The 27500-nt window shown below is 41.9% G+C and overlaps 2 protein-coding genes across 2 annotated transcripts in view; one reads left to right on the forward strand and one right to left on the reverse strand.

The window, feature by feature from the left end:
• LOC143019213 (uncharacterized) overlaps positions 1-27500 on the reverse strand; it is a 275380-nt gene that overhangs the window by 95249 nt on the left and 152631 nt on the right. The window lies entirely within an intron of this gene.
• LOC143018938 (uncharacterized) overlaps positions 8062-27500 on the forward strand; it is a 157782-nt gene continuing 138343 nt past the window's right edge. The window contains exon 1 of the mRNA XM_076174536.1: positions 8062-10095. Within this exon, the coding sequence (XP_076030651.1) occupies positions 8077-10095 (2019 nt within the window). The 5' untranslated portion in view covers positions 8062-8076. The remainder of the gene's footprint in view (positions 10096-27500) is intronic.

Genomic DNA, 27500 nt, shown 5'->3' on the forward strand with positions numbered 1-27500 from the left:
CTACCCCCTCTCCCCCCTTGATCTTATCCTGTCTTTGATCTCCCGTCAAGTGATTTTTTTATTCATTCTAATTTTTATTCATTTTATTTATTCATTTCTCTACAATTTACTTTTTTCTCAGCTAGATCTTTGCTCTTCTTATTAATGTGGTTATTTTTTTTCTTTTATCTTTGTGTACTGTAAAATTTTTGCTGTCGCCAGATGATATCGTAAACTGCGGAAATGACACATCATCTTCTTCTTCTTCTTCGCGTTCTTCCTTCTTCCTTTTTTTTTTTTTTTTTTTATCTATGTATTGGGCCTCATGGCGGTACTTGCCCGTAACGATCCTCCAAGACGGAAGTCGGAGAGATTTATTTCCATGCCACTCTCGCCTCCAAAATCCGTCAGCACCCTCGCCTCCAACTGGTGGTGCGGCCCCGAAGGGATGACTTTCGGTCTCCGGACTGGGCCTATTAGCTCTTTTTCTTCGTTTCAATTGTGTTTTCTCCTTTTTCATACAAGAACTTACATACAGGAACTTTGGTAACTACTGTGCCTCTTGTCAGCAAAAATAGAATAGTTGATTACATGTATTAGTATGATGTATATATACATCTATATATATATATATATATATATATATATATATATATATATGTATATATATGTATATATATATGTGGGAGGTGGGGGTTAGGTGTGTACATTATGATATATATTGTATTATTGCGGTTGCGCGTGTGTGTGCGCTCACGTTGATCTAATTCTTCTCGTATGTGCGTGTACATATATGCATATACATAAGTAATGTTTGTCATTATGTGAATGTGAGCAAAAAGAGCGAAGATTCATGGTGTGTGTATGTGTGTGTGTGTGTGTGTGTGTGTGTGTGTGTGTGTGTGTGTGTGTGTGCACGTTTGTGTGTGTGCACGTTTGTGTGTGATTCACCATGATCTAGGATCACGTGTTGGACTCGTGATCGACAGCTATTACCCTCCTGGATGAGAGCTGAGAGTTCATATATGTCCGATCTATGGGTAATGCTGCGACCTTACACACACACACACACACACACACACACACACACACACACACACACACACACACATATATATATATATACATATATACATATATATATATATATTATATGAGTATATATATATATATATATATACTGTATATATATATACTGTATATATATATCTATATATATGTATATATCTATATATATAGACACGCACACTTCGACATTTTACGGTTCCGTGTATTACATAGTCATACAACAGTGAATATAGGGACTGTGAAGACCTTAGTCACGGTAAAGAAGAATTTCTTCTTCTTCTTCTTCTTCTTCTTCTTCTTCTTCCTCTTCTTCTTCTTCTTCCTCTTCTTCTTCTCCTCATCTTCCTCTTCCTCCCCCTCCTCCCCACGGAGGCACGGAACAGAGTAAGTGACTGTGTCTTTGTTTTGAATGCTGTACAATCTGCTCTATTTCCGCGCAAAGTACGTTTCCGTGTCGTTTAGGGGCACTACTCACGGGTGAAATTCTACGCGCGAAAGTAAATGAATTCGTTTTTTTTCTATTATTTTCTTAAACATACTGTAACTAAAGAGGAACAATTCTGATGTTTTTTTTCTTCTTTGGTGGTTATATAATGTCATAGAATATTAGTCTCATAACAAACTTGACAGTGTAGAACAACCGGCTATGCCACCTTCCCCACCTTCCGTAAATTTTTGCCATGGGTCCCTGATGGAGAAATCTTTCTTCTATACCATTTAGTGGTATAAATGTAATTGTTGTCTGGTTCTTGCTTCCTTTTCTCTCCTTTTTTCATTTTCATTTTTGTTTCCTTTTCTTTTTATCTTTCTTTTCTTCTTCTTCTTCTTCTTCTTTCGCTTTTCATTAAGGAGGAAAAGATCCCTGTCCTTCCCATCCGGGCGTTGTTCATTTGTTTCAAAGTCTTCAAGCCATCACTGTCGATATTTCATAATTCATATGTATCATTTATAATTTCATATTGGATGTCAATTTTTATACACTATTGATAGGATTTCCAGATATGTGACAACCAGATAACGATATTAAGAACAATAGAATCCGATAATGAACGAAACTATCAGAAAATTTTGCAACTAACCGCAAGACGTTCGACGCCTTTGTCGCTATTTCATATTCTTTCGCTCGTACAACCACGATTAAAAATCACGTTCCCATTTCCCGATTTGATTTCAAGTGAGAAAATGTAACGTCTAGACCAGCGTTCCTCAACCTTTTTACCCTTGCGTAACCATTAAAATAAATTGCATGTCTCAAGGAAACCCTGCGCAAAAAAAAACAAAACGAAAAAACAACAACACATTTACCATATCTTTCTCATTTTAGGGAGGCATCGCAAAAGGTTAGGGAAATGATGTCTATATTACATTATTACAATCCCTAAATACACTCGTCACACCCCTCCCATTGCGTATATGAAATCTGAGCAAATCCTGGACGAAGTGCCATCCCTGCACCCCGCCCACCGCCCTGGGTCAGGGGGAAGGGCAGTGATTGAAGACAAATCAGACAGACAATCCACAGCAAGGCGCTATACTACAAATCTACATATCGGCGACCCCCCCCTACTCCGTCCATCCCTTTTGCATTAAAGGAGAGGAGGGGAGAAATCCCTTCGCTGCGTCAAAATTTACAGGGTGTGAAAACCACCCCCCACACCCCCCCGCCATTCCTCCAATTGGTGCACAACATCATCCATATACAACCATTCTCCACTCACCTCTGTGTTAGATAATTATATTGACTGCTCAACAGACATTCCCCTCATTCCCCACAGCCCCCTTCACCCCAATCCATACAGTCGAACTTGGGGACGTCCCCCTCATGGGATCACTTGTTCGAGGGATCTGCTGATGATTCTCACTCTTTTACTAGTCTGCTTTCTTCATAGAGTTTCCTCATGTGTCCACCATCCTAATAATCTTTCATCAACCCTGAACTTAATCCTTTATAAGACTCCCTGTTCTCCTCTCAATCCTCATGTTCTCACTTTCTAGCCTAGTAACTCCCACCATACTTCTCAGACACCTCATCTCAAACACATTCAAAGCTCCTTCTACTCTTCTTCTCTTAAGGTCGAGGGTTTCTGCCCCATACAGTGCTGAAGTTGGCACAAGGGCACTCCTTCATACCAGTCTCCTCTTCGCATCCATTCCCACGGGAATGTCAATTTGTGACGTTACACTCTTTAAACACCAGATCCTCTACTCGCTTCTCTCAATTACATTCACCTCCACCTTCACTCCACCTTTCCTGCTACACTTGCACCCAAGTATCTAGAATTACTATCCACATCCTCACGGAAGAAGGGTCGTGGTCCCTAATGTTCACTTCCAGTCGGTACTGCCACTTGACACCCCTTGAACATCTCATCACCTGTGCCATAACTCACGTGATACCTGTCCTTGTGACCTGACACCTTCTGTGCACATGCGTTCTTGATTTTGCCACCAGCTTCCACCACATGAACATGCGCGCGGTGTGGGTGTGTGTTGTTGTGTGTGGGTTGACCCTGCCACAAAGCGGTTGTGTGTCGTCCGTGCTGTGTTGTGTGTGTGTGTGTGTGTGTGTGTGTGTGTGTGTCGTTTAACCTCCAATCCCTGACGGTCAGACCCGAGCATGTTACCTCTCGCTGTGTGTTTTGTGTATGTGTGTGTGTGTGTGTTGTGGTGTGAGGCCAAACAAAAAGAAAAGGCCTCAGTGAAACACTGAGCGCAAGAGAGAAACAAAAAGGCGAAAAAACAACAACACATATACCATATCTTTCTCATTGGGTTATTCGGTTCGGTTTTCAATAATGCTGGTTAGTAGATGAGTCTATATTACATTAGGTTACAAACAAGAATTTTTTCGTGCGTTTGTATTATATTGCGTATCTGAAATTGGAATAAAAAAAAAATCAAAAGTGCATTCCTCAGCAAATTACCTCACTCTGTTCTCGCGAGCCCTTAGGGACCTTTCCCATACGGAACCTTAGGGTTCCGGAGAACCGGTTCTGAGAAACGCTGATACATCACACTTGTAGAGGATCGCTTTCCCTTGTAAAGTGGTTTGAAAAAAATCAGACAAACAATCGAAATATTGATATTTCTATAAACTACAAATCTACATATTCTACAGCCTACATAATCTACAGAACATCTCATTTTCATAAACATTACAGATCAGATTAATCATAAAGGGAGGGAAGGGAATGTTACCCGCCTATCATCATCTGAAACTGCTGCCTCACTTCAGGTGTGAAAAAAAATTCGAGCCAATTGGTCACTCATCACTCTCATTTTCTTAGCATTTCCTACTGCAGTATCTTTGCAACACATATCCTCCTTCATTAATCATATGGACTCCCTGAGCAGAGATATTCTGCCCATCTTCCCCTTACTGCCTGCCCTCTCCCGAATCTATCATCTCGAACTTGGGGACCTTTTAAACCGGGAGTCTTCCCCACTTGATTCGAGGGATGGGGATGATGATTCTCTTTATTTCCTTTGGGAGAAGGGCTTTTTAGTTACTTATGAGTTCTGTCATACTCTTACCCCAGTTTTACATCTGCACCTTCTTGCCTCCCCCACTTCTCCATCGAATATTCCCCTTGATGGTTATAAGACGTTTGGTCTCTTCTCAATCTGTGAAAGCTGTTCTTCTCTTTCCCTGTTCTTCATTTCCTCTATCCACCATTTCAGCTAGCTGGCTGAGCTGGTTCCTCGGTGTCGTTACTTGCGGCACCATCCTTGCACACTTTGTCGAATCCCTCCTTGACCCATCCCGGCGAAGTTCCTCCACACCAAGGGCATGATCATTAAATCCCTCCCACTCGCTACAAGCTTCCTCTAGTACTCCGTCCTTTTCCTCTTCGGGAAGAGTTTGTGACGTTAAACCGTACCAGATCCCTACCTACTTTTCCTAATCCTCCATCTTTGTCCTCCACTTAACTGTGGACGTCCACGCAGAAAATGATAGAATACTTAGCGACCCTCTCCCTAGGAAGAGATGGTTCGGTGGTGTGACGAAAGTCAGCGTCCAAGAGGCGGAATGTCGGTTGAGGAACACCTTTCCCCATAGACACCTGTGCCATAACTCACGTGATACCTGTCCTTGTGACCTGACACCTTCTGTGCACATGCGGTCTTGATTTTGCATACGTATGCACACCACATGAACATGTGCGGTGTGTGTGTGTGTGTGTGTGAGCAAAAATGTGTTGTGCGCAGCGTGCGGCGTGTCCCCGTCCTCTCCTTTATGTGTGTGGACGTGTGTGGTGTGTGTGTGCGATTTTAATGTGTGTGCCTTGCTGTGGCTGTGTGTGTGTGCGACACTGCTTCTGAGTGAGAGAGAGAGAGAGAGAGAGAGAGAGAGAGAGAGAGGAGGTGCTAGAAGGGGATGTGAGGGGAGGGATGGGGGAGGGATGAAGTGTTTTCGGGGATGAAATGGTGGTTCGGTTTTTGAATGCCTTGTCCTTTTTGTAGCTATCCCTGCTACTAAGGGGTTCCTGAAAAAAGCCTTGGTCTATGTATGTATGTATGTATTGTATGTACGAGTGAACTCAGTGAAGTGATTTTACATGCGGCGGAAGCCGTTATATATACCGTGTAAGTTAGCCGTGGTGCGTAATTACATAATTGCACTGGGTTAGGTTAGGTCGGGTCAAGCAGGGTCGCACTGGCAGAGAAGCGTCAGGTCGCGGGCGACACCATGCACGCTCCACGCCACGTGACTGTTGCGGCTGTACAATACTCCCCTCTAAAATTTGCCTTGGCTTAAGAGGGCATTCCGCATGCGAGAGGTTACCCCAGATGGCTCGATGAGCGTTGGGCGTAGGAATGTCTAGCGTCGATGGCAGTAGCCGTGGTTGATTGCGATGCGGTCTGCAGTGGAGTTGAGATGAACCATCTCTGCTGGAGACATGATGAGGTCGCCCCAGATGGCTGCGGTGAGCGTCGGACGTGAGATGTCTAGTGTCGATGGCGGTGTGGTTTGGAGGGCAGTCGAGGGGGGGCTGTTGCGTAGACCAGATGGATGTTGGTGACGTTGACCAGTAACCTGTAATAAATGGGAAAGTCAGCATCGAGGAGAGGTGTCCTGACGTTTGCCAGGACGAAACTACAGCTGTCGTGGCGACTCCCAGAGGTTAGATACAAGTCTGCAGTGCATCAGATTACGGTGGCCCAGCGTCTGTTGTTGGTGCCTGTAGGCTGGTGCTGCTGCTGCGGTGATTATTTCGTCACTAACGTTGCGAAGAACAAATTGAACTGGCGCTAGGGGGTGCAGGAGTCATATCTGACAGCTGTGGGTGGGAGGCGGGCGATGGACAGCATCTTGACGTATGCTGTGCTTGGTTTAATGTTCCCCCGTGGCCATTGGGAGAGACGGAGCGGTGGCGGGGGCGGCAGCAACGGGAGATGGGTCCATGGTGGTCACTCCAGATGATCAGCAGTGTAGCGATGCTACTATTGGTGCCTAGAAAGAGGTTTTGGTGAGTTCGTCTCTTTTATTGTAAGGTGCGAGTGAACTGAGTGAACTGCTCTTACATGCGGCGGAAGCCGCTATACATACCGCCTGGGTAAGTTATCCGTGGCGCGTAATTACATAATTGCATTGGGTTAGGTTAGGTCGGGCCAGCAGGGTCGCACTGGCAGAGCGTCAGGTCGCGGGCGACACCATGCACGCTCCACGCCACGTGACTGTTGCGGTTGTACAGTGTAATACCTCGTCAACATTTGCCTCATAAACTAACAAGCTTGGATCCATATTCTTGGTGAAATCTCAGCATGGTTAATACGATGGCAATTACATCACGACAGTAGGGGTGTGCCGATCAATCGGCATCGGCAAGAATCGGCACTTTTTTGGTGAATCGGCATCGGCAAAAATGGGCACTTTTTTGGTGAATCTGCATCGTCATCGGCAAGAATCGGCACTTTTTTGGTGAATCGGCATCGGCGAGAATCGGCCTTTTTTTTAGAATCGGCATCGTCATTGGCAAAATAGTGCTGATGAGGATACCGAATTTAAAAAAAAATATATATATATATATTCTTGCCGATGGCAAATTACCAAAAAAGTGCAGATTCTTGCCGATGCCGATTAATCGGCACATCCCTACACGACAGAACACTTAACCCCTTCAGTCCCGGGTGCCACTTTTATTCTGGGTACAACCAAACTATTCTATTCATTTCCGTAGCTCCTGTACGGTAGCGTAGGGCTTAGTCTTCCCCGACTAAAATAATCACATGTTCGGAACTCTGTTACGGAACCATCCTAGATGGGATTCAAGTTTGGATGCCATAATCATTATCATGTAATTTTTTTGTGACGTAGTCTGTGTGTAGGAACATGCTTTTAATAAACTGCAATCCACTGTCCGCATATTATACACTTGCAACTCTATTCGTATGTAGATTATTGAACAAGAATCAGTTGCTGATTAACTTGATGTTTCATAAAAAACACAGATAACCTTTGCATTTTCTTTCTTGTCTTTCAGAAACGCTCCCGAGGGTCGAGGTGAAGGAAATGTGGAAACTGGTGGCAAAGTGTACATGGATTTAGCTCGGCGGCTGCCAGTGAGACCAAGAATGAGATCAACTCCCCATTCGTGAAGTGACTTTATGCAGTTTAGTGTAAACAACCTCGGCATTCAACCTGTGCAGTTGATAAAAAAAAAATGCAAATATTCACATGTGACCCACAGAAGCTTTAGAAGTACGAGGGACTTAACTGAACCTTACGCCCTAACGATCAGATTCATAAATGCCATTATCCAGCACTACAGTGTTCGTTCCAGCGTGAAAATTTGTCTGTAACATTGGAAACAAAGTTATTTCAATGCATGGTAAGACAGAAGTATAGGGAAAACAGAATTGAAGTAGAAAGAAAAAACAAACAAATATTTTAGTTTTTGCACTGAATAAGAGATCGGACACCAGGTGAGGATGTATGGAATGAGTTTGAGCAGATCTGGGGAGGAGGAAGGAGAGGAGGAGGAAAGGGTGGGGCTCAACGAAATCTGGGTAGTTACTGATTCAACAATGATCAGTAACAGAGTCCAACCAGATAGGATTAACGACAAAGAAAGTAAAACCGAAGGAGTGATTATGGAGTGGAGTGATGTGAATATCGATACTGGAGACCAGGAGACAGCAAGAGCCAGTGGCACTATAACAAAAGAAGTTGAGGGCCCAGGTGCACCAGATGGAGCCATGAAAATGGCAGAAGGTATTAAGAAACCCAGAAGACTGCAGAAGAACACAGAGAGATCTTGCATGGACTGTTTAAAGAATGGAGACAAAGATGACGAGACAGCACAAATGAGTTGGCAGGCCCATCAGGGTGATACTGACTGCGAAGGAGGTCGGAGAGAGAAGATAGGCATCACTGAAAGCAGTGAAAGTCGAGACACCTCAGCGGGGTGTTCTTCCCTCGAGAACGTGAAGGACACTGGCTGGGAACACCCTACCCATCCCTCCGCCGAGGACAAGAGCAAAGACTCAAACGACGAAGGCGATCTGGAGTCGCAACACAGGAACAAGCGATGGAAGCCTGATACGAACATGACCCTTGAAGGCCACTTTCAAGACTGCGGAGGTGTTTATCCTTGTGGGGGATGCCCTCTCGAAACCAACAGAAGTTTTCATCCTGATGAAGGGTGCGAGACCCTTACTGAAAAGAAAGATAACAGTAATTTGTGGTTCCCGAGAGGTTCGTTCGTTGAGTTAACCCTTGGCGATGGACAGTCTCTCAACTCCCATAGGGTTTCTGGTTCGCTGATCTCCGCATTTCCTCTTTCTCCTGTCTCTCCGACGACGGTTGCACTTGCAGCCAACTTGGTTCCACCAGTCACCATCTCCTGCGCATTTGGTTCTAACACCGTAGTGACTACCACTGCCACCATGGCAAAGGATATTGTTTCTAGCGGCACTAGTACTATTCTTGCGGTATCAGTGGCCACATCTGCAGGCCATAACCTTGACGGGGCGTCCGTGAATCAGCCTGTTCCTCTGAGTGAGCAGGCTGCCACAGAAGTGGCTTCAAAACGCCTTCCAGCGAACTCAACAAAACTAAGAGCCGGGGAGCATATTCGTGAATTATCGAAGAACTGTACGGGTCAGAAACCAGAAGGGTCTCAGGGTGTGAACATTTCCGGATCTGTCCTTGAGCGCAGTGGAACCAACAGTGGGAGCAGAAGTGGGACAGAAACGTTAATCTGCTCTGACAAATGTGACCGCTCTGATGTTAGTGAGGTTGATGGTGGAATGATGAATATTAGAGAGTGTAAAAGTGACACAGAACGCGGCAGACAGAGTAAGGTGGAAAGAAAACAACCTGACACTGGTCTTGAAACTGCGTGTGATCTTAAGTGTAGTGTTATTCCACATAGAGAACAGCATTTCGCCTCTATTGACAAATCCCAGTGTGATCATGGAAGCAACGAAAGTCTAAATAGCTGTAGATGTCCCAGTGACCTTGACAGTGATTATAGTAGTGGTGGTAGTTGCACTACGGCTGACTGTGATAATCTTAGTGTTAAGGAAATATGTGACGACGACGATGACGACGTCCCAAAAATTGACAAAGTTCGAGTTTGTGGCAAAGACTCTGCCAATGACGGTTACAACTCGATGAGTGAAAACAGTGACGAGGAACCGTGTAAAGTAGTGGGAACGGAAGGGAACTTCGAGTGTGAGAGACATGGAAAAGAGCACGGGAAACGCCGGAGGAGCAGTGTCCTGGCCGACATCTCTGAGAGCCTCTGTTCCATGGCGAACGGAAGGGCCCGGAGGAGGAGACGGAGAAGGTCCAATCTCCCGAGTTCAGTCCAGTCTGCTGTAGGAGCAGAAGAGGACAAAGGGGTTTCTTCAGGGCACGAGGAAGAGTTCATACCTCATGGCAGTGAACAGCTACAAGTGAACCAGAAGGATGAGGACGGGATTGAAGATGGACATGGGGAGGGAACCTGCTTCAGGCAAACAAGCCGCTTGGGCAGACTAAGGAGGTGCCTCTCAACCACCTCTTTACTTCTGCAGCACCTAAAGCCCGCAATCTCTAGGGTAAGTGGTTCCTTTTATCCGCTTTCTGACTGTACGGTTGGCCACACGAAGGGTGAAGCTGAAATCGGAATGTATATTTGCAGGGACTTAATCAAATTATGTATAAGGGAGAACTCGCTCATCAGGATTTGTTTGCATGGAAATATGATTTAACAAATGGGATTTGCAAGGTGTAATTCACTCTTAATCACAGATACTTCAGATCACTGCTTTCAAGCATGTGTGCCCAACAGTACATTGTTATTAGATATCTGTACCAAACGCGGAAGACTGTAGGCTTCACACTATTGCTACGGTGATGTTCCATAGGACGAATGAAATTGCTCGGTGTTAGTTGGAATGAAATGTGTGGAGCATATTACTACAGCGGAAGGAATGTTTGAGGCAATAGCTGCAGTAATATTACATTTTGTTCAACCTCAAAACGTATGATTCCTCGTTTTCGCATATGTTCTTCTCTGACATTCTGATTATGGCTTGTTTCTGGTTGTGGAACGCACAAATATGGCTATTGCGAGTCCTTGGAGGGCTTTATTGTTATTATTTATATGTTTGTACCGTTCATAACTGAGCTGTTCTATAGTGAATTCGTAATCACAGAGTACTCGAGCCGAATCCCGCCAGAAGTAGTCATTTATAAGGTGGAGGAACTATTTTTGGTATAAAGATAGCATATATACATACATATAAACACACACACACACACACACGCACACACACACACACACCCACACACACACACACACACACACATATATATATATATATATATATATATATATATATATATATATATATATATATGTACAACACTGAATGAGTCCTTGTGAAGAGATTTACATTTATCAACCACAATTTACTTTAATTCTAAGCCATCAATTTCTGCATGTATGCCTCCTCGAGCTCCTCGACGTTGATGGCTTAGAATTAAAGTGAATTGGCGTTGATATATATATATATATATATATATATATATATATATATATATATATATATAATGTATATGTATGTAATGTATATGTATGTATTGCTGTATTATAAACGTAGTAGGACCACAGGTGTTGGTGACCAAGGTCGCCTGCCGTCCATACCGAATCGGTGCAAATATTATTCGAGAGATGAAAATAACGACATTCTATATCAATTACCAACACCAAGTAGTCTTCGATAACTATAAAGGAGTGGGAATTGCTAAGTGCACATAAAGGCACATATACGGTACACATACACGAGCAAACAAACACGAGCGCATACGTGTACACACGTATATATACATATATATACCCACATACACGAACACACACATACTCGTACATATGCACAAACACACGTAAACACACACACACATGCACACACACACACACACACACACACAAACACACAAAAACGCACGCGCGCGCGCTCATGCACACACATAGGCTACACTACACGCACACACACATATACACATATGCACACATATATGCGCACGTGGGCACCCGCGAGAACACACCCGCACACACACACACTCCTGTGCGTGTGTGTGCGTGTTTCTCCCTCTTATTTGAATGTTGTTGGGGTTGCCTGAGTCTCTGTGTTTACCTAATTGTTTGTAGTACACAGGAAAAGGAGCAACACTCATGGGGTACTTCCTATTATTCTCCAATTGATCACATCTAGCTTCAGATTCATGTATGGTTCCAACTGTGGCTATATTTCTATTTTCCAATTATCGTATATGAATTTTAAGTGATGCATTGTTCCAACTTCGGGTATATCACCTAAACTATTTCAAGTATCTATACATCTGTATGGAAAACTATTTCTTCTCAAACCTTTAAACATGTAGTCTTTCTTAATTTGCTCTCTTGACCTCTTGACGCCCTCCTGTCCCTAATCAAGAGATATCTTCTGCCAGTGTAGTCTATCACCTTTAGCGACTTGAATACTGTAATCATATCACCTCTTCCTCTTCAGTCTTTCAAAGTTGGCAGGCCTGGTGCTTTTAATCTCTCCCAGTGTGATCTGCCAAATTGAGAATCGGTTTGGTTGCGCCCCTTTGTAATCTCTCGATCTTGCTTATATCCTTCACTTTCTGTGGGGCTCATCCCATTGATTCATATTCCAGTATTAGACATCAGGATCTCTGAAAATTTCATCATGTGAATCATATGTGTGTACGTGTGTGTGTGGGGGGGTGTTTTGTGGGTGAGAGGATATGTATGTGTGAGTGTGTTGATGTTTGATTCCTAGTATCTGTTAAGCTGATGGTCTATTTCCCACGCTGGGCCGTCAAATGTTAGGCTGGTAGTTGGCCCCACGTTGGGCAGCCAAATGTTAGGCCGGTATTCTGCCCCGCGTTGGGCAACCAGTTAGGCTGGTTGAAGGCAAACTCTGGTGGAGATAGAGTTGGTTTTATTTAACAACGAAATGTTGGGCGCAAGTGGCTGGGGGAGGGAGAGGAACGAGATGGTGAGGGAGGTGACGACTGTGTTTCAAGCCGTGTCTCCGGCGATCTGCTTGCGAGGTAGCAAAAGGGGAGTGGGGAAGGAGGTGACAAAGCAAGAAGCAGCGAGTCTATGCTCACGTATACTTCGAGACAATCTGCATCTTCGGGCGTTGGTACATCCATTATATGCACGGGCTGGTCACCCGTGCTCCTAATTGCCGTGAGGTCAAGTGTGAGGCGATGGAAGTAGGACGCAAACACGTTCTCAGGACGCTGACTCACGTAAATGGAGTGTATGAAGCGGGTATCGTACGTGAGTTCCTTCAAAGAGGTTTTGTGATGGTCATGCGGCAGACCCTAGGGCTGGTTATTTATCCTGGGGCCCCACGAGTGATTCCCTTGGGAGGCCTTGGAGGTCAAATTTGGGCAGAGAAGAGGTGAGGACTAGTCGTGATGACTACTCCTTACAGTATCATAATTTGACTTCATTATTATATATGTACCCTTCGATTGAGATAAGTGGCGTATTTATACAGCCTAATGAAAATGCACTACCATCCACAGCATATTAATATTTTCAATTTAGAAATTTGGTTTCGGGTATCCGAAGATAATAGTAATAACTTTAGTTCGAGTCGTTCATAGTAGAATTGTATTTACAACGACCATTGTACATCATAATCATATTATCTATTATTATTATTATAGAAACCTTAGATGTACCATATAGAATCATTAGAGAATTGGAAAATATGGAATACAAAACTTCTGACATGCAGAAATTTACAAATCAAACGTTTTCTATTTACCTGTGGAAGAACAATTTAATTTTCTATGTTTAGCAAAGGGGTAACTTTACTGGTTTGCAATGTAAGTATACCGCTAGAAAACGTTGAAATACGTAGAATTGAAATTCACTTTCGTATAGTCTAACGATGAATTTGTAATATTAGTGAAACAAAATGTCTTAATTTAATTATCATGTATGATATATGATATAGATAAAATGGAGAATGTATGTATATTCATATGCTGTACATACATAGAAATAAATACATACGTACATACATCAGCGTAATAAACAGCGATGTCCATAAATCTGTCAATCTCAAAACCCTAATTAAATCCCTCTAATTACCTTTACTCCCCCAATTACCGCCCTCCCCACATCACCCCTCCTTCGTGCGCTGCTGAATCAGGTTTCAGCTTACAATCCACCTTTTAACTACTCTGGTATTGGGTTCAATTCATCTCAAAGGTTAATTTAATCCTTTCCTGTGACTGAATGGAATCGCCTGGCGGAAGCCAGATCGATTATGCAAGTCTCCATTAGCCTTTGGGAGGGACAATAATAAACAGCAGCAATAACAACAGCGACAATAATAATAACAACATCAAAGTAACAACATCAAAGCAACAATATCAAAGCGACAACAGCAGCAACATCAACACCAACAGCAACACCAATACCACTAAGAACACCAACACTACTACCAACATCACCTACAACAACAACATCAACACCTACAGCAACAACACTACCAACAACAACAACAACAAACAAAACAAATCGATTCGATGTAGATGAAGATGAGGAGAATAAGGAAGAGGAGGAGGAAGAGGAGGAGGAGGAGGAGGAGATGGAAGAGGAAAAAGGACAAGGAAGAAGAATGCGTTCAGCCGAACGTTCTACACGACCGCAGATCGATATTCCCACCATGTCGAGAATATTTTTGACGAACTCGCTTAGGGACCTGCGCCGATGTCACTGAACGAAAAAGAGAGAGAGAGAGAGAGAGAGAGAATAACTGGAGAGTGGACACCAGGAGGTGCTCAGCTTCAACCTAAAATTATATTTCCGCTATATAGGAATGTACATATTATAGAGGGAATAATATAGATTTAATGAAAACCCTAGTCACTCCATTTGAGATTGTGTGTGTGTTGTGTGTTTGCGCGCATACGTGTTTGCGTGCGTTTGCGTGAAATTGCGTGGGTTTGCGTCTGCATACTACTATGTGCTGGCATTCAATGCATCTTATTTGTAAATAATATGTGTAATTTACAATTAATGTAATCGTGTATTCGGATATTTCCATGTACATGCCTCTTTATCACATATAGTCTACACACGCACACACAACACACACACACGCATGGACGCATATACACACGCTCACGCACACGCGCGCGCACACCACACACGTACACACACACACACGCATCCACGCATGTATACACGCTCAAGCACGCACACATCACACACGCACACGCTACTCGCATACACACACAAACACACGCACACGCTACTCGCATACACACACAAACACTCGCGCACACATACACAGAAACGCGTGCGCGCACACACGCACACAAATACACGCGCGCACACAGGCAGACACGCACACATGCACACACAAACACACATATATGCACCGGTGCGCATGTACTCGCGCACTCACACACACACGCACGCACGCACGCGCCAGATGGAAATACTTGCACCATGGGAACTTGATGTCCCTTTTGACCCTCCCCCCTCCCCTCACCTCCCCTCCCCCCCCCCCGATGTGTGGTTGATAACGCTTTAGGCACGTGTTGGTATACATACATACATACATACATACATACATACATACATACATACATACATACATACATACATACATGCATACATACATGCGTACATGCATGTATACATACAGACGCAGTGGTACCGCTCTCGACTTCACATGCAGCACTCTGAGTTCAAGTACCTCCCTCGGCTAAACGTTTCAGCATCGCTGCACTGCAAGGCGGCACCCCAACTCTGGTGGGCAAGGAGCTGTGTGTGTGTGTGTGTGTGTGTGTGTGTGTGTGTGTGTGTGTGTGTGTGTGTGTGTGTGTGTGTGTGTGTGTGTGTGTGTGTGTGTGTGTGTTTGTGTGTGTGTTTGTGTGTGTGTGTGTGTGTGTGTGTGTGTGTGTGTGTGTGTGTGTGTGTGTGTGTGTGTGTGTGTGTGTGTGTGTTTGTGTGTGTGTGTTTGTGTGTGTGTTTGTGTGTGTGTGTGTGTGTGTGTGTGTGTGTGTGTGTGTGTGTGTGTGTGTGTTTGTGTGTGTGTGTTTGTGTGTGTGTTTGTGTGTGTGTGTGTGTGTGTGTGTGTGGTGTGTGTGTGTGTGTGTGTGTGTGTGTGTGTGTGTGTGTGTGTGTGTGTGTGTGTGTGTGTGAGAGAGAGAGAGAGAGGTCACATCATTACCCACACATGAATATTATAACTGTCGATCACGAGTCCAACACGTGATTCCAGACCATAGTGAATCATGACGCATGTACAAGCATGAAAATACACATGTACATATACACCGACAAAACAATTTTATAAACATGCATGCACACACATGGACACACACACACACACACACACACACACACACACACACACACACACACACACACACACACACACACACACACATACACACACTCACACATACTCACACACACACGCACACACATATACACACACATACACATACACACACACACACGCCCATACACACACAGACATGCACACCCACATCCACACACTTATAAACAAACCTTTTTGGCACCTGACGCCACCCCGACGACTGAGCCGGTGCCAAGTGCCAAGCGCTAGGCGGCTACCTTGCCTTGTCGGTCGGTCGAAAGGCCTCAGTTGCGATTTGGTGAGTGCTACACGACACTGCACGAGAAGGAGCAATAGCAACAGCAACAACGATCAGGTGTGTTTCATTGTAGCGAATAAAAAAGCGACATTTAGCTGTGCTGCTCTTCCTTACGAGTTATGTCACTGTAAGACGATGCGACGTGACGTCACTGTAAGACGAAACGACATGACGTCATCTTAAAAGAAAATACGGGATTATGTCGTCTCTGAATAATTGTATTTCGTCTTCATTCAGTGATTGTCTTTAGTTTTTTATATTTATTTATGTGATGGAACGTGGCCTTAGAAGTGATGAATAAAACAAAAGCTACTAACACCAGAAATACACCAATTGTATTAATACTCGCATCTTTCTATATTTCACAATTTAATTCGTGTAAGTTTGCTCACGTCCCATCTTTAATGTAACGAAATTCCTCTAGATGTTTTAATTCATCTATCCAATAATTCGCATTACACTGTTAATTTGTGTATCTTTTTCTAACCAAAAGAATATCTTTAATTGTAGATACTACACACTAGATATATATAATGAGCAAACGATATATCTATTGAAAAACACTGGGCGGTTGGATGACTTCAGAAAGCGACTTTATACCTTTACAAGATATGTACAAGATATACAAGAATCATACAGAGAAATATTCTCACTTGAATCATAAAATTAGTCATCATAATTTAGTAACCATGGCACATTAAAAAGTAAAAATTTTAATTAGATATTTGGTATTTGCTCTTATCATCTCGTAGTACGATAAGTGTATCTATATATTTTGGGTAAAATACGTTTTATTTCTTTGTAGATGCGCCTAAACTCACACGAAATGACGTCATATCGCGTGGTCGTTTCTTGTTACTATTGTGAAAATAATTTCTTCATGTGAATATTTTTTCACGTAAATTTTTAGTTATGTTAGGAAACGAATGGTGCCATGCACCATATTTACCATTTGTTTATTTCTATATTGTTTATTATTTTATTTGCAATTTTATCAACTTACTGATTTTATATTATTTATTTACTTACCTGATTTATTTATTTATTCATATATCTGTTCCATGGTGACAATGACTTAGTTTTTATCCTACCGACCTTCAAAAATTCAATTTTCCACTGTCGTGAAGAGCAAAGTTACAGCTGAAAAATCGCACAAAGATTAATTAAGTCTTGGTGAACCAGATTTTGTATGTATCGCAAATTACAACAAAGAAAAATTATATGTATACTCAGTGATCAATGATTTTTGATATCCACAGATCCAACCGTTTTGACATAGTGGTGCTATCATTCAGAGAGAGAGAGATAAATAGATTTGCTATCTGCCCCATCTCACCTGCTGAAGTGTGGCTCGACCTACAACAGGGGTGTGGGGGGAACGGGGGTCGGGATGTTCCAACATAACGTCACAAGAATTCTGGGGGAAATAGGCTACCTTCCCATAGTACGGAAATGCTGACTACACACTCATATTTACGCTGCATTGTGTTGAACATGTACATGACGGTCTGTGTGTCAAGCGGCATGAAGCTTCCCTTCAGTTAAATAAAATCAATTGGCGACGGGTAGAATGAGTATCGACATAGGCCGACCCCAGAATGAACGAAATTCTGAGAGACCAGGACCTTCTTATAACAATAAAATCGTTTGACCCACCTTGTCTACTTGATGGTGGTTAACACCAAACGATTTTCCTCAGTTCTGACAATACATCTTGTGTATTTTATTCTGGATGTCGTTGTAAGACAAATAATACGAATGTTGATTGTATCAAAGTGTGGGTAGGTACCACACGAAGTTTAAAGAAACGGCGTTCAAGTGTATCTAAATGTGGGATGGCACCACACGAAGTTTAAAGAAACGGTCTCGCATTTCGCCCGAAATAGAATGAAAATTCGAAGTCGCTCAACGCAGTCGAGCCGAGCAAAAATTGTACGTATTGCACGACGTAATAAGAGTGTTAGAGTGATGAGGATGGTGCATACGCCACGGTGTTCTTCGAGATGGACGCGCAGTGACCCAGCCCTTCCCCTCCTTGTTTTCATGGTGTAAGCAAACCATACATAACCAAATAATTTTGTACCATGTGGCGAAACAGTGGGAAATTATTTGCGAAGATTCGTCTCGACCAATCGCACAACAATTTGTATATTTTTGCATCTATAGAACGACAAGTATAACAACTTTTCTTTGTAACGTTTCTTGCGGAAACTAATATTATGGTGAGGAAAAAATAATTCCCGCAACTTGCCCGCAACCTAAACGATGTCATGACTGTCCAGTTACGGCTGCCGCACAACACTTAGCATCATTTTTACATCTATATCTGGTAACAATAATTCTGGTACAATAATCTGGTAATAATAATTCTCTTTTATTTAAAGTATGAGGTTTTTTTTAACGAGATATCGTTTTCGGAATAATATATAAGAAAATATTGTACAAAGATGGTACAACTATAAAATGCTTAAACTGAGATGGCAAACGAAACTAAAGAAAGAAGTATCATAGTGAAACCAAACCTCGTTGTAATCCACCTAAAGTTACGAATTTAAAATAAATTTACCACAAGTCTATCTATAGGAAATAAATCAGAAAATATTTAGCATTGGTGAAAACAAAAGTACTTTGGTTTCCTTAACTCTAAATAACTAATTCTTGGAATTACATGCTCAACCACTGATTACGTGCAGTGCAGATTTTTACGAATTCCGATATGATAACATGGAGCTAAAAACATCAACGTAATCGATCATTACACGTGGAGATGCATCAGGAATCTTCGACAATCGGCAAAAAGCAATGTCATACCATGTAAATCCTTGTTTATTTAATTGTTTATTTACTTAATTATTTTAATTAATTTATTGATTACTTTTTTTTTTACTAATTTTGCATTTGATAATTTATTCAGCCTTAGGGCTTAGCTACTATCACAGGCAGTAACTTCATCGAGTCTTTAGTGTATGAGAGCGCGTGCGTGGATTAGGAAGTGAAAAGTGAACTGCATGTTATCAGTAGCCAAGAAATTCGTTCATTTTTTCAGGAAAGTATCGTGGAAACGAAACATCAAAAGGTTGATTTCCTTCAGTTTCGCCCAGATTTAAGGTAATTAAACATGCTTGCTCCATTCACATCAGGAATATATAATGCATTTTTAGTAAATTTGAAGATTATAACGTAAATTGAGCAAACGTCTTTGAACGGCATGATGAAATGGAGTAATTTCTTCAAATTTGTAGTCATTCTTTCTCAAGTATCTCAAGAAAGCTGGCTTTTGCTTATAAATGCAAATTATTTTGTTAATTTACATGGTTCACATTCTCCTTTAGTAAATATGATTCCATTTGTATATTTGCACTAATGCCCATAGGACAATAGGGCATAGGTAAAATTAAAAATAACAGATGAAATACGACATCGTATTTCATCTGCTATTTTTAATTTTACTGAATTGTGTTGCAATCAGTGCACACTGTTGAATATTCAATATTGTAATTGTTCGTTTGAAAGATATTCTTTTCGCTGCGCGTGTACATATTGTTTTTTTTTTTTTTTTGCTAACATAATTATATCAACGTAAATGTAATACTTGGAAAAGAACAACACTCGGACTATAAATCCAAAGTCAGGATGTTTTTCAAGTACAAGTACATTAATCTTGCTATGTGCTTAAGTCCTAGCCAAATATTTAAGATAACAGATAATTGCATTTACCAAATAGCACCATCACAAAGTTCGCTAGAATCTATAATTACTGAGCAAATAACTTTTGATTAAATACAGTGTACGTTTTTGTACTTGAATGTAATTGGTATTTTTCAAGTACTTTGAGTTTAAGTAGTACAAATACATGAAAATGTGTACTTAATTCCAAGTACAAGTAAATGTACTTGGACCCAACCCAGCCTCGTAGGGGCCTCAGTGTCTATCGGTCAAATTATGTGTGATTGAACTTGGGTACGCGTGCTGGGCTTATGATTGCCAGTTATGCGTATGGATGAGAGCTTGAAGCTCGTATGTACAGTACGTGTTATGATCTTTGACTTCATTCTGTTGTTCAAGAGGGGCAGTAAAGGCTTGCAATGTTAGTAAAGCTTTCAAACCCTGAACGGGGATCGATCCCGGATCAGCGTCGAAGTGTACATGAAGAAGCTACACTCGTGGAGGCTCTTTCTTCACCTACCATATCAAAATTCGTGTATTTATTTATTTATTTTAGATTGGGCTGCATTTTTCAAGTACATTGTCCACTTTGAAGACGATTTTTTGTGTTGTTAAGGGGTCAAAAGACGTCACAAACTAAATTGTCGTAGACAGTATTCTGAGTTTATGATTTCCACTTTTATATATTCACAGAATCAATGGAACAGTTATAGCTGTAATGAACAAGATTTTCACAAAACTGAAATTGTGTAATTTTCTTTCTACAGTTTAAAAAATATTTTAATGACTAATTAAAAGTTGCTCAAAGTAATTAGTAAATCTTCATAATTTGTATATTTTCACATACGTTTAATTTAGTTGTTTGAAGGACTAGTAGTCAATGAAAGGTCTTTGGATCATTAAATAAGCTATGGCCCATATATCAGCTCAGTGGCCCAGTAAAAAATATGATTTTTCAGTCGCTTATGTGAAAATTTGTCATGGCCCATTATGACTGTAACTTTGGAACCACTTTAATCTAGGCCATTCTAGTTTATACATAAGAACAGATTTTTTTTTTTTCTTCCATGACAACGTGACGTCATCACGTCCCAAAACAAGACATTTTTCTAAGTTTTGTCAACTCCTTTCAAAGGTCTGATCATGTCGCCTCTTTCTCTTTCTTTTAACATGATGCCATGTCCAATTTGGTTATTCGTTGTGCTCACGTGGCTTATTTCCATTGTTTTGAACATTCCAATGGCTTTGATATTTGTCCCGTCATAACCTCGGCCGTATATGCTCTTCCCACAGTTGATTTGTCACTTGAGAAGTTAACCACGGCAAACGCTGCCAGATACTTCTGCTTTTGTAATTGTCACTCGTCATTTTGTATGCGTGTGAGAGAGGAGTAAAAACCCCCACCTATTTGTGGATCCGAAGAATATATAGAAAAATTATTTGTGTTATTTCACACTGTCTCCTCGTCTTCTCTATTTTCACACGAGGGGACGAGGAATGAGTTTCATGTAAATGAAGAGGTCGATTCCTGCAGTGAATGTGCTGTGTCTTGCTGCATTGTGTCGTCCTGCGCATGCGCGACCCTTGGTCATCATGTGTGAGTGAGAACATTGACCCAAGGTTTGTTTGTATACGTAGTTCGGTCAATGACCTGATCTGGCTGTGCGGTTGAGATGAGGAGGGGGGCGGCGCAGAGGGAAATGGCCTAGGGAGGGGGGGGAGTGAGGGAGTAGGGGAGGGAAGGGGGTATTTGGGGGAGTGCTCTCCATCCCAGACAGGAAGGAAGGAGGAGGAGGAAGAGAGAAGTTATTTGCTATGGGGTCACTGGGGAGAAATGAAGCTCAGCATCTCGAGCAGGAAAAGCCTGTCTCAGCTGAATAGAAGCTTCTGGATGGACATATGCTATACAAGTGCAGGGGAGTGTGATAGCACTAGTGACAGACGCGTTATGAATTAAGGAACTACAGGTATGAGTATATGCTTAAAGACTGAATTACACAAAGTGTCTTTGAGCTTAATAGAATGGTCTTAGCTTGAATTAAAACTTGAATAAATTAATTGACATATTTGGCACAGTAACACCCATCCTCCCCCTCACCACAAGCCAACCTCCATTCCAAAAATAGAAAATTGAAAGCTTTGTATACATTTGAAAAATAATAAATAATCAGTTGAAAAAATTTGGTCATAAGAAAATTATATGAATTCTAGAAAATGTGACTTAGGCAAATGCGCGTTCATTCGTGCATTGAACGCATCCCACTTTTACATTCAATTTCGTCGTTTTCCACAGGCCACCCACGCAAAACCTGCCACACAAAATAACGATCATTTTTCGGCATGCGAAACCCATTGTTCACCGTAAAAGTATAAAGATGATAATAATAACGATAATAAAATTTCCAATTTCTTTTTGTATAACAAATGGTAGCCGCAAACTGCGCTGGACAGTGGATTGGGGCCCTTATTGGAGGTGAAGGGAGGAGACAATGTCGGCTTAGCATTTTACTCCGTTTAGCACGCGAGAAAAAAATTGTATCAAAGACTTGGCTGATTTTGGCACTCACACTTAAAAAGGCTGCTCACCCCTGAGTGAGGGAATCCTGGTTTTGATAAAAATAAATTGCGGCGTTAGCCAGAACTAAATTTCAGAATAGGATGCTATGTTTTGGTTGTGTCCAGCTTATCTCCAGAAACCTCTGGTGGTGTCGTTTTCCATTAGAGATAATCCTACGTCGAAGGGAATTTATGTTCGTTTTCCCTAATATGGAAACGTTCTGATGCAAATTAGCTTAATTTCATGTTGAGTGTATTACTGAATTGATATACAATTACATATACTGTGTATAATAATGAGTCTTGTATGTATTGTACTTATTGTATGTATGATTGTATCCGAATAAAATTCAATTCAATTCAGCCAGCTATCCATTTTATCGACATTGTTTTGTACATACATAATCCATCTCACATATTGAAAGGCCTATTAAATGGGAGTTTGCCACTCTTCACCCATTTGTTTTCCTCTTTATTGTAGTTCCTTGTGGATGTATGTTATTTATAAATTTAATGTACCCAACGGGCATTTGTAAAACTGATTTCGTGTTGATATTCGGTTGCTGTACGACATCCTTTCCCTCGAAGCCGGGCCATGAGTCTGGCGTTGATCTACGCCGTTTCTTCCAGAATGTGTGGTCGTAGTATTCAATTATTTGTGTATTTGTTCCTTTATTAATTCATCTGCTGTAAGGAATGGGTGGCATGGTAGCTGAACCTGCTGGTGGAGATTGTTTTTGCTCCACAGACAAAATGTAAGAAGTTCCAGTAGGCGCATGCAAGTCGTGTTGCCATTCGAGAACGACTGCCGCCTAACCCACTTTTTCCGTTAAATTTCTTGTTTGTGGCGGGAACTTCACCCATCCACTAACTACTTTTCTCTTTTCTTTTAGCTGGTCTTTCTCACAGAAGTGGATTGCTTTCAAAGTGATGATAAAATAGTAATCAAAAAGATCAAACAACTTATTGTATATAAAGAAATAATGATATATATGGATAGTTATTATAAATGTAATTGATCGTGCCGACGTCTTAAATTTATTGACGTACATTAGTTTGAAATTTCGTACGTCTGGTGTTGAAAAACTAATATTAGCCAAACTAATTTTTTACATATAGATTAGTTAGGATTTATAGAAATGTGAGCAATTGTATATATTCCCACATTTGACCTTATCATACTATCCAGCCGTTACGATCTTTTAATAATTCCTCTAGATTTGTTTCTTTCTAAGTTCATCTTTACACAATCTGCTCATCTCTTTCTAGGTCTTCCCACACACACAAATGAAATATAAATGGGCTGTGGATTTTACAGATGGAAGAAATAATATCCAGTAGATACTTTCTGAAGTGCCTTGTTGCTCAGAAAGTTTAATTACAACATGAATAAATGTTTCGTAGAAAATGTAGTCGACTATATATTTTTCGAATCTTTTGAAGAACAGAGGACTCGGTTGCCCCATTTGAACAATAGTGGACCCTAGTTTTGCACTTTTGAAGAATACTGGTCCCATGTAAGAAAATTGAATATAAAATAAAGAAATGAAATGGTTACGTTAGGTAGACCTTAAGAACGATATATATTTTTTTTTTCGTATTCTTCTTCTTCTTCATTCTTTCTTTGAAAAACAGGGGCCACAAATCAAACGGGACCCCTTCAAAAGCTAGTTTTCTAAGGACAGCTAAAGTTAAGTTGCGTTAGTATATGGATTGCCAAGAATTGACCGAGATAACAGTTGCGAGTAATCGAACGTGTCATACAGCAACGTCAGCTTCGTCTTATCAGCGATACTATCGTATTGATTTACATTTTTATATATTTAGCGCTACAATCTTCGCTCTAAACTGAATTAAATTGTGTGATATCAGGCAGAACTATATCTCAGGGAGGACGCTAGCCATGTTAGGTTAATGCGTGTCGACATGACGTCACTGGTTTCTATGGTAACTAGAACAAAGCAAGTCTGTTCTTGGCACCGTTTGGGTTGAATTATTCATGATCGGATCGTTCTATGATAATGGAAGTACACACGTGCACTTCTATATATAAAATATTTTTATATAGAATAGCGAATAGAATAGCTAATAAAACAGTCTATTTATCTAAGAAAAGGAAATATAACCGTAAGGAACAGGTAATTATTTACATGTGTAAAATCGTTTCGTGCTTTCAGATTTTCTTGGCTCTTCTGTCTTAAGGTTTACGTTGTATACTACGGGGATCACAAAAACGACCGTGAGAGAGAAAGACCCAGAGTAAAACTTTTCCACTACTAAAAGGATGTTTTGTACTTATGACTCAGTGATGGAGTCTTGTCGTGGCTATCTGACTACACAAGAGATAGATGACAGCGTGTGTGTGATTCACTATGGTCTTGCATCACGTGTTGGACTCGTGATCGACAGCTATTTCCCTCCCGGAAGAGAGCTCAGAGCTCATATATGACCGATCTATGGGTAATGCTGTGACTTACACGCGCGCGCGCACACACACACACACACACACACACACAACTCCCCGCCCACGGGTGTTGGAGTAACAACCCACAGCACAGCGATACTGAAATTATTTCAGCCCTGGGCGGGATTCGAACCCGGACCGCCGTAGTAGCAGCCGGGAACTCTAACCACTGCGCCAAGAGGTGTGTGCGTGTGGATTTCTCTCCCCCAGCTGAATGAAATCGCCTGATCTTTGCTAGATAAAAATCTACAAAGAGCATCCTTTGTAGCGACGGGACAATGCCACCATTTGATGGTACAAAGGAGCGTTGGGAAACGAGCGTGGTGAGGCGAACAGACCTTAGTAGCTGAGTGTGCACGAGAACAGAAGAGAGTCGTGAGGGGAGACGGGTCTGTCAAGAGGGAAGTGAGGGGAGATAGGGCGCTGGTGGGAGAGGTAGGTGAGGAGCAGGTGGAAGAGGAAGGGAGAGGATAGGGAGAAGGAACGGACGATGGGGGGGGAGGTTCTGAAACCATGTAGGATTTTTTTTTTTTTTTTTTTTTTTTTTTTTTTTTTTTTTTTAAGCAGAATAAAATCGTCTCCGACATATGGGTAGAGGAGGAAAGAGTGAAAGAAGAGAAAGTCGAAGAAGGCTGAAGGGTGATAGAAGAGGTGAAGATGGAAATAGAAGGGTAGGAAGGAGGGGAGCAAGGAATGGAGGAGTGGGGGAGAGGGGAGGGAGGGTAGTGGAGGAATGTGAGAAGAGGAGGGAAATGGTGTTTTGGGGGGAATGAAAGGTCCCGTGGCCACAAATAGACAGGGTGGCTGCCGGGGGGCGGGGGTGGGGGCGGCGGCTGATAGGGGCACCGGGAGGGAGACGCCAGTGGAGGGAAGCAAGTGCCGTGCCACGCCTCGTCAGCAGGACCAAGGATCTCCTACCAACGATATCTCTCTCTCTCTCTCTCTCTCTCTCGCACAAGGATAGAAGAGTTGGTAAACAACAATCTTTCCCTCTCTCTCGCACAAGGATAGAAGAGTTGGTAAACAACAGTCTCTCTCCCTCTCTTTCTCTCTCTCTCTCTTTCTCTCTCTCGCACAAGGATAGAAGAGTTGGTAAACAACAATCTCTCTCACTCTCTCTCTCTCTCACACACACACACACAAGGATAGAAGAGTTGGTAAACAACAATATCTCTCTCTCTCCCTCCCTCCCTCCCTCCCCTTTCTCGGAAAGAAACCAAGATAATCAGCTGACTCATTTGAATGTATTTCCACGTAGAGAGAGGCTCGTAGGGGACGAGTTTTTAATCGTAGGGAATTGGTGACATCAGACTTGAGGATATTTTCACCACCAATGGAGTCGGGAATGGGTAGGTGCAATTGCGCTAATTGCTTAGTTAGTTAATGTAGTAACTAGATGATGATATATCCAATTGGTTTAACAGGTCAGTAATATGTTTTCATAGTTACCAATTTCTTTGCCTTCATATGCAAGTAGTATATTTTGCGTCTTTGTGATTCACCATGGTCTTGGGTCACGTGTTGGACTCGTAATCGACAGTTATTAACATCCCGGATGAGAGCTCAGAGCTCGTATGACCGATCTATGGGTAATACTGTGATCTTACACGCGCACACACCCGTAACTCCCCGCCCACGAGAGTTGGAGTAACGACTCGCAGCGCAGCCATACTGAAATTATTTCAACCCTGGGCAGGCGAGAACTCTGGCCACTGCGCCACGAGGTTGTGTGTGTGCACAGTAAATATACTGCACGTTCTTATATGGGGATATGTATACATTTATATTCATGTGAATATTATTTGTTGCACATAAGTATCTGTACATACGTGTGGATTTGCATAGAATCGGTGCTGGTGTTCTTGGTCCTGGCTTTTGATCGTTTGGTGTGTTGAAATTAGCTTAGTTAACGACTCACTTTGAATGTTTACATTAAATCTTGCTTGGACAGCACCTCGTAGCTCCTCTTGATGCCAAGGAAGACCAAGACTCGCGTGTCCAAGACCGCTATGTACAGGTTGTCACAGAAATTACTTATAAAGGGTGAGTGCATTTTTGGAACACCCTATATATATGTATATATATCTATATATATATATATATATATATATATATATATATATATATATATATTATACGTGGTGCCCCAATGTCTCACACTGAGTATATTTGTGAGTTCTCTTGTAACCTTTTAAGACACCCTGTACATTTCATAGCACTTGAATCCCTCAGCCGAATGAAGTCGACTGGCTTTGTAATAAAGTTAGGACTAAGAGGCCCTGAATGAAATTGTTTGGCGTTAGCGTGAAGAAAATATGTAAAGAGAGACAAAGTGGCGAGGTGGGTGGATAAGGGATGCCTCCACGCTCGTACTCAGTTTCATACTACAGTTTGGAGCAATGTAAAAGGGGGGGGGAGGGGAGCCCAAAAGGAGCTACTTGGTTAGTGTGATAGGATTAACTAAATTTTATAATAGCTTGTCTTTCTCTCTCTCTCTCTCTCTTCTTTTTTCTCTCTCTTCCTTTTTCTCGCTCCTACTTTTCCTCCCCCCTCTCTCTCTCTCTCTATCTCTCCCTCGCTATCTCTCCCCTTCTTTCTCTTTTCCTT

This window comes from Oratosquilla oratoria, chromosome 36 (genome assembly GCF_046742065.1).
Source record: "Oratosquilla oratoria isolate Oo_2021 chromosome 36, ASM4674206v1, whole genome shotgun sequence".
NCBI classification, from domain to species: Eukaryota; Metazoa; Arthropoda; class Malacostraca; order Stomatopoda; family Squillidae; genus Oratosquilla; species Oratosquilla oratoria.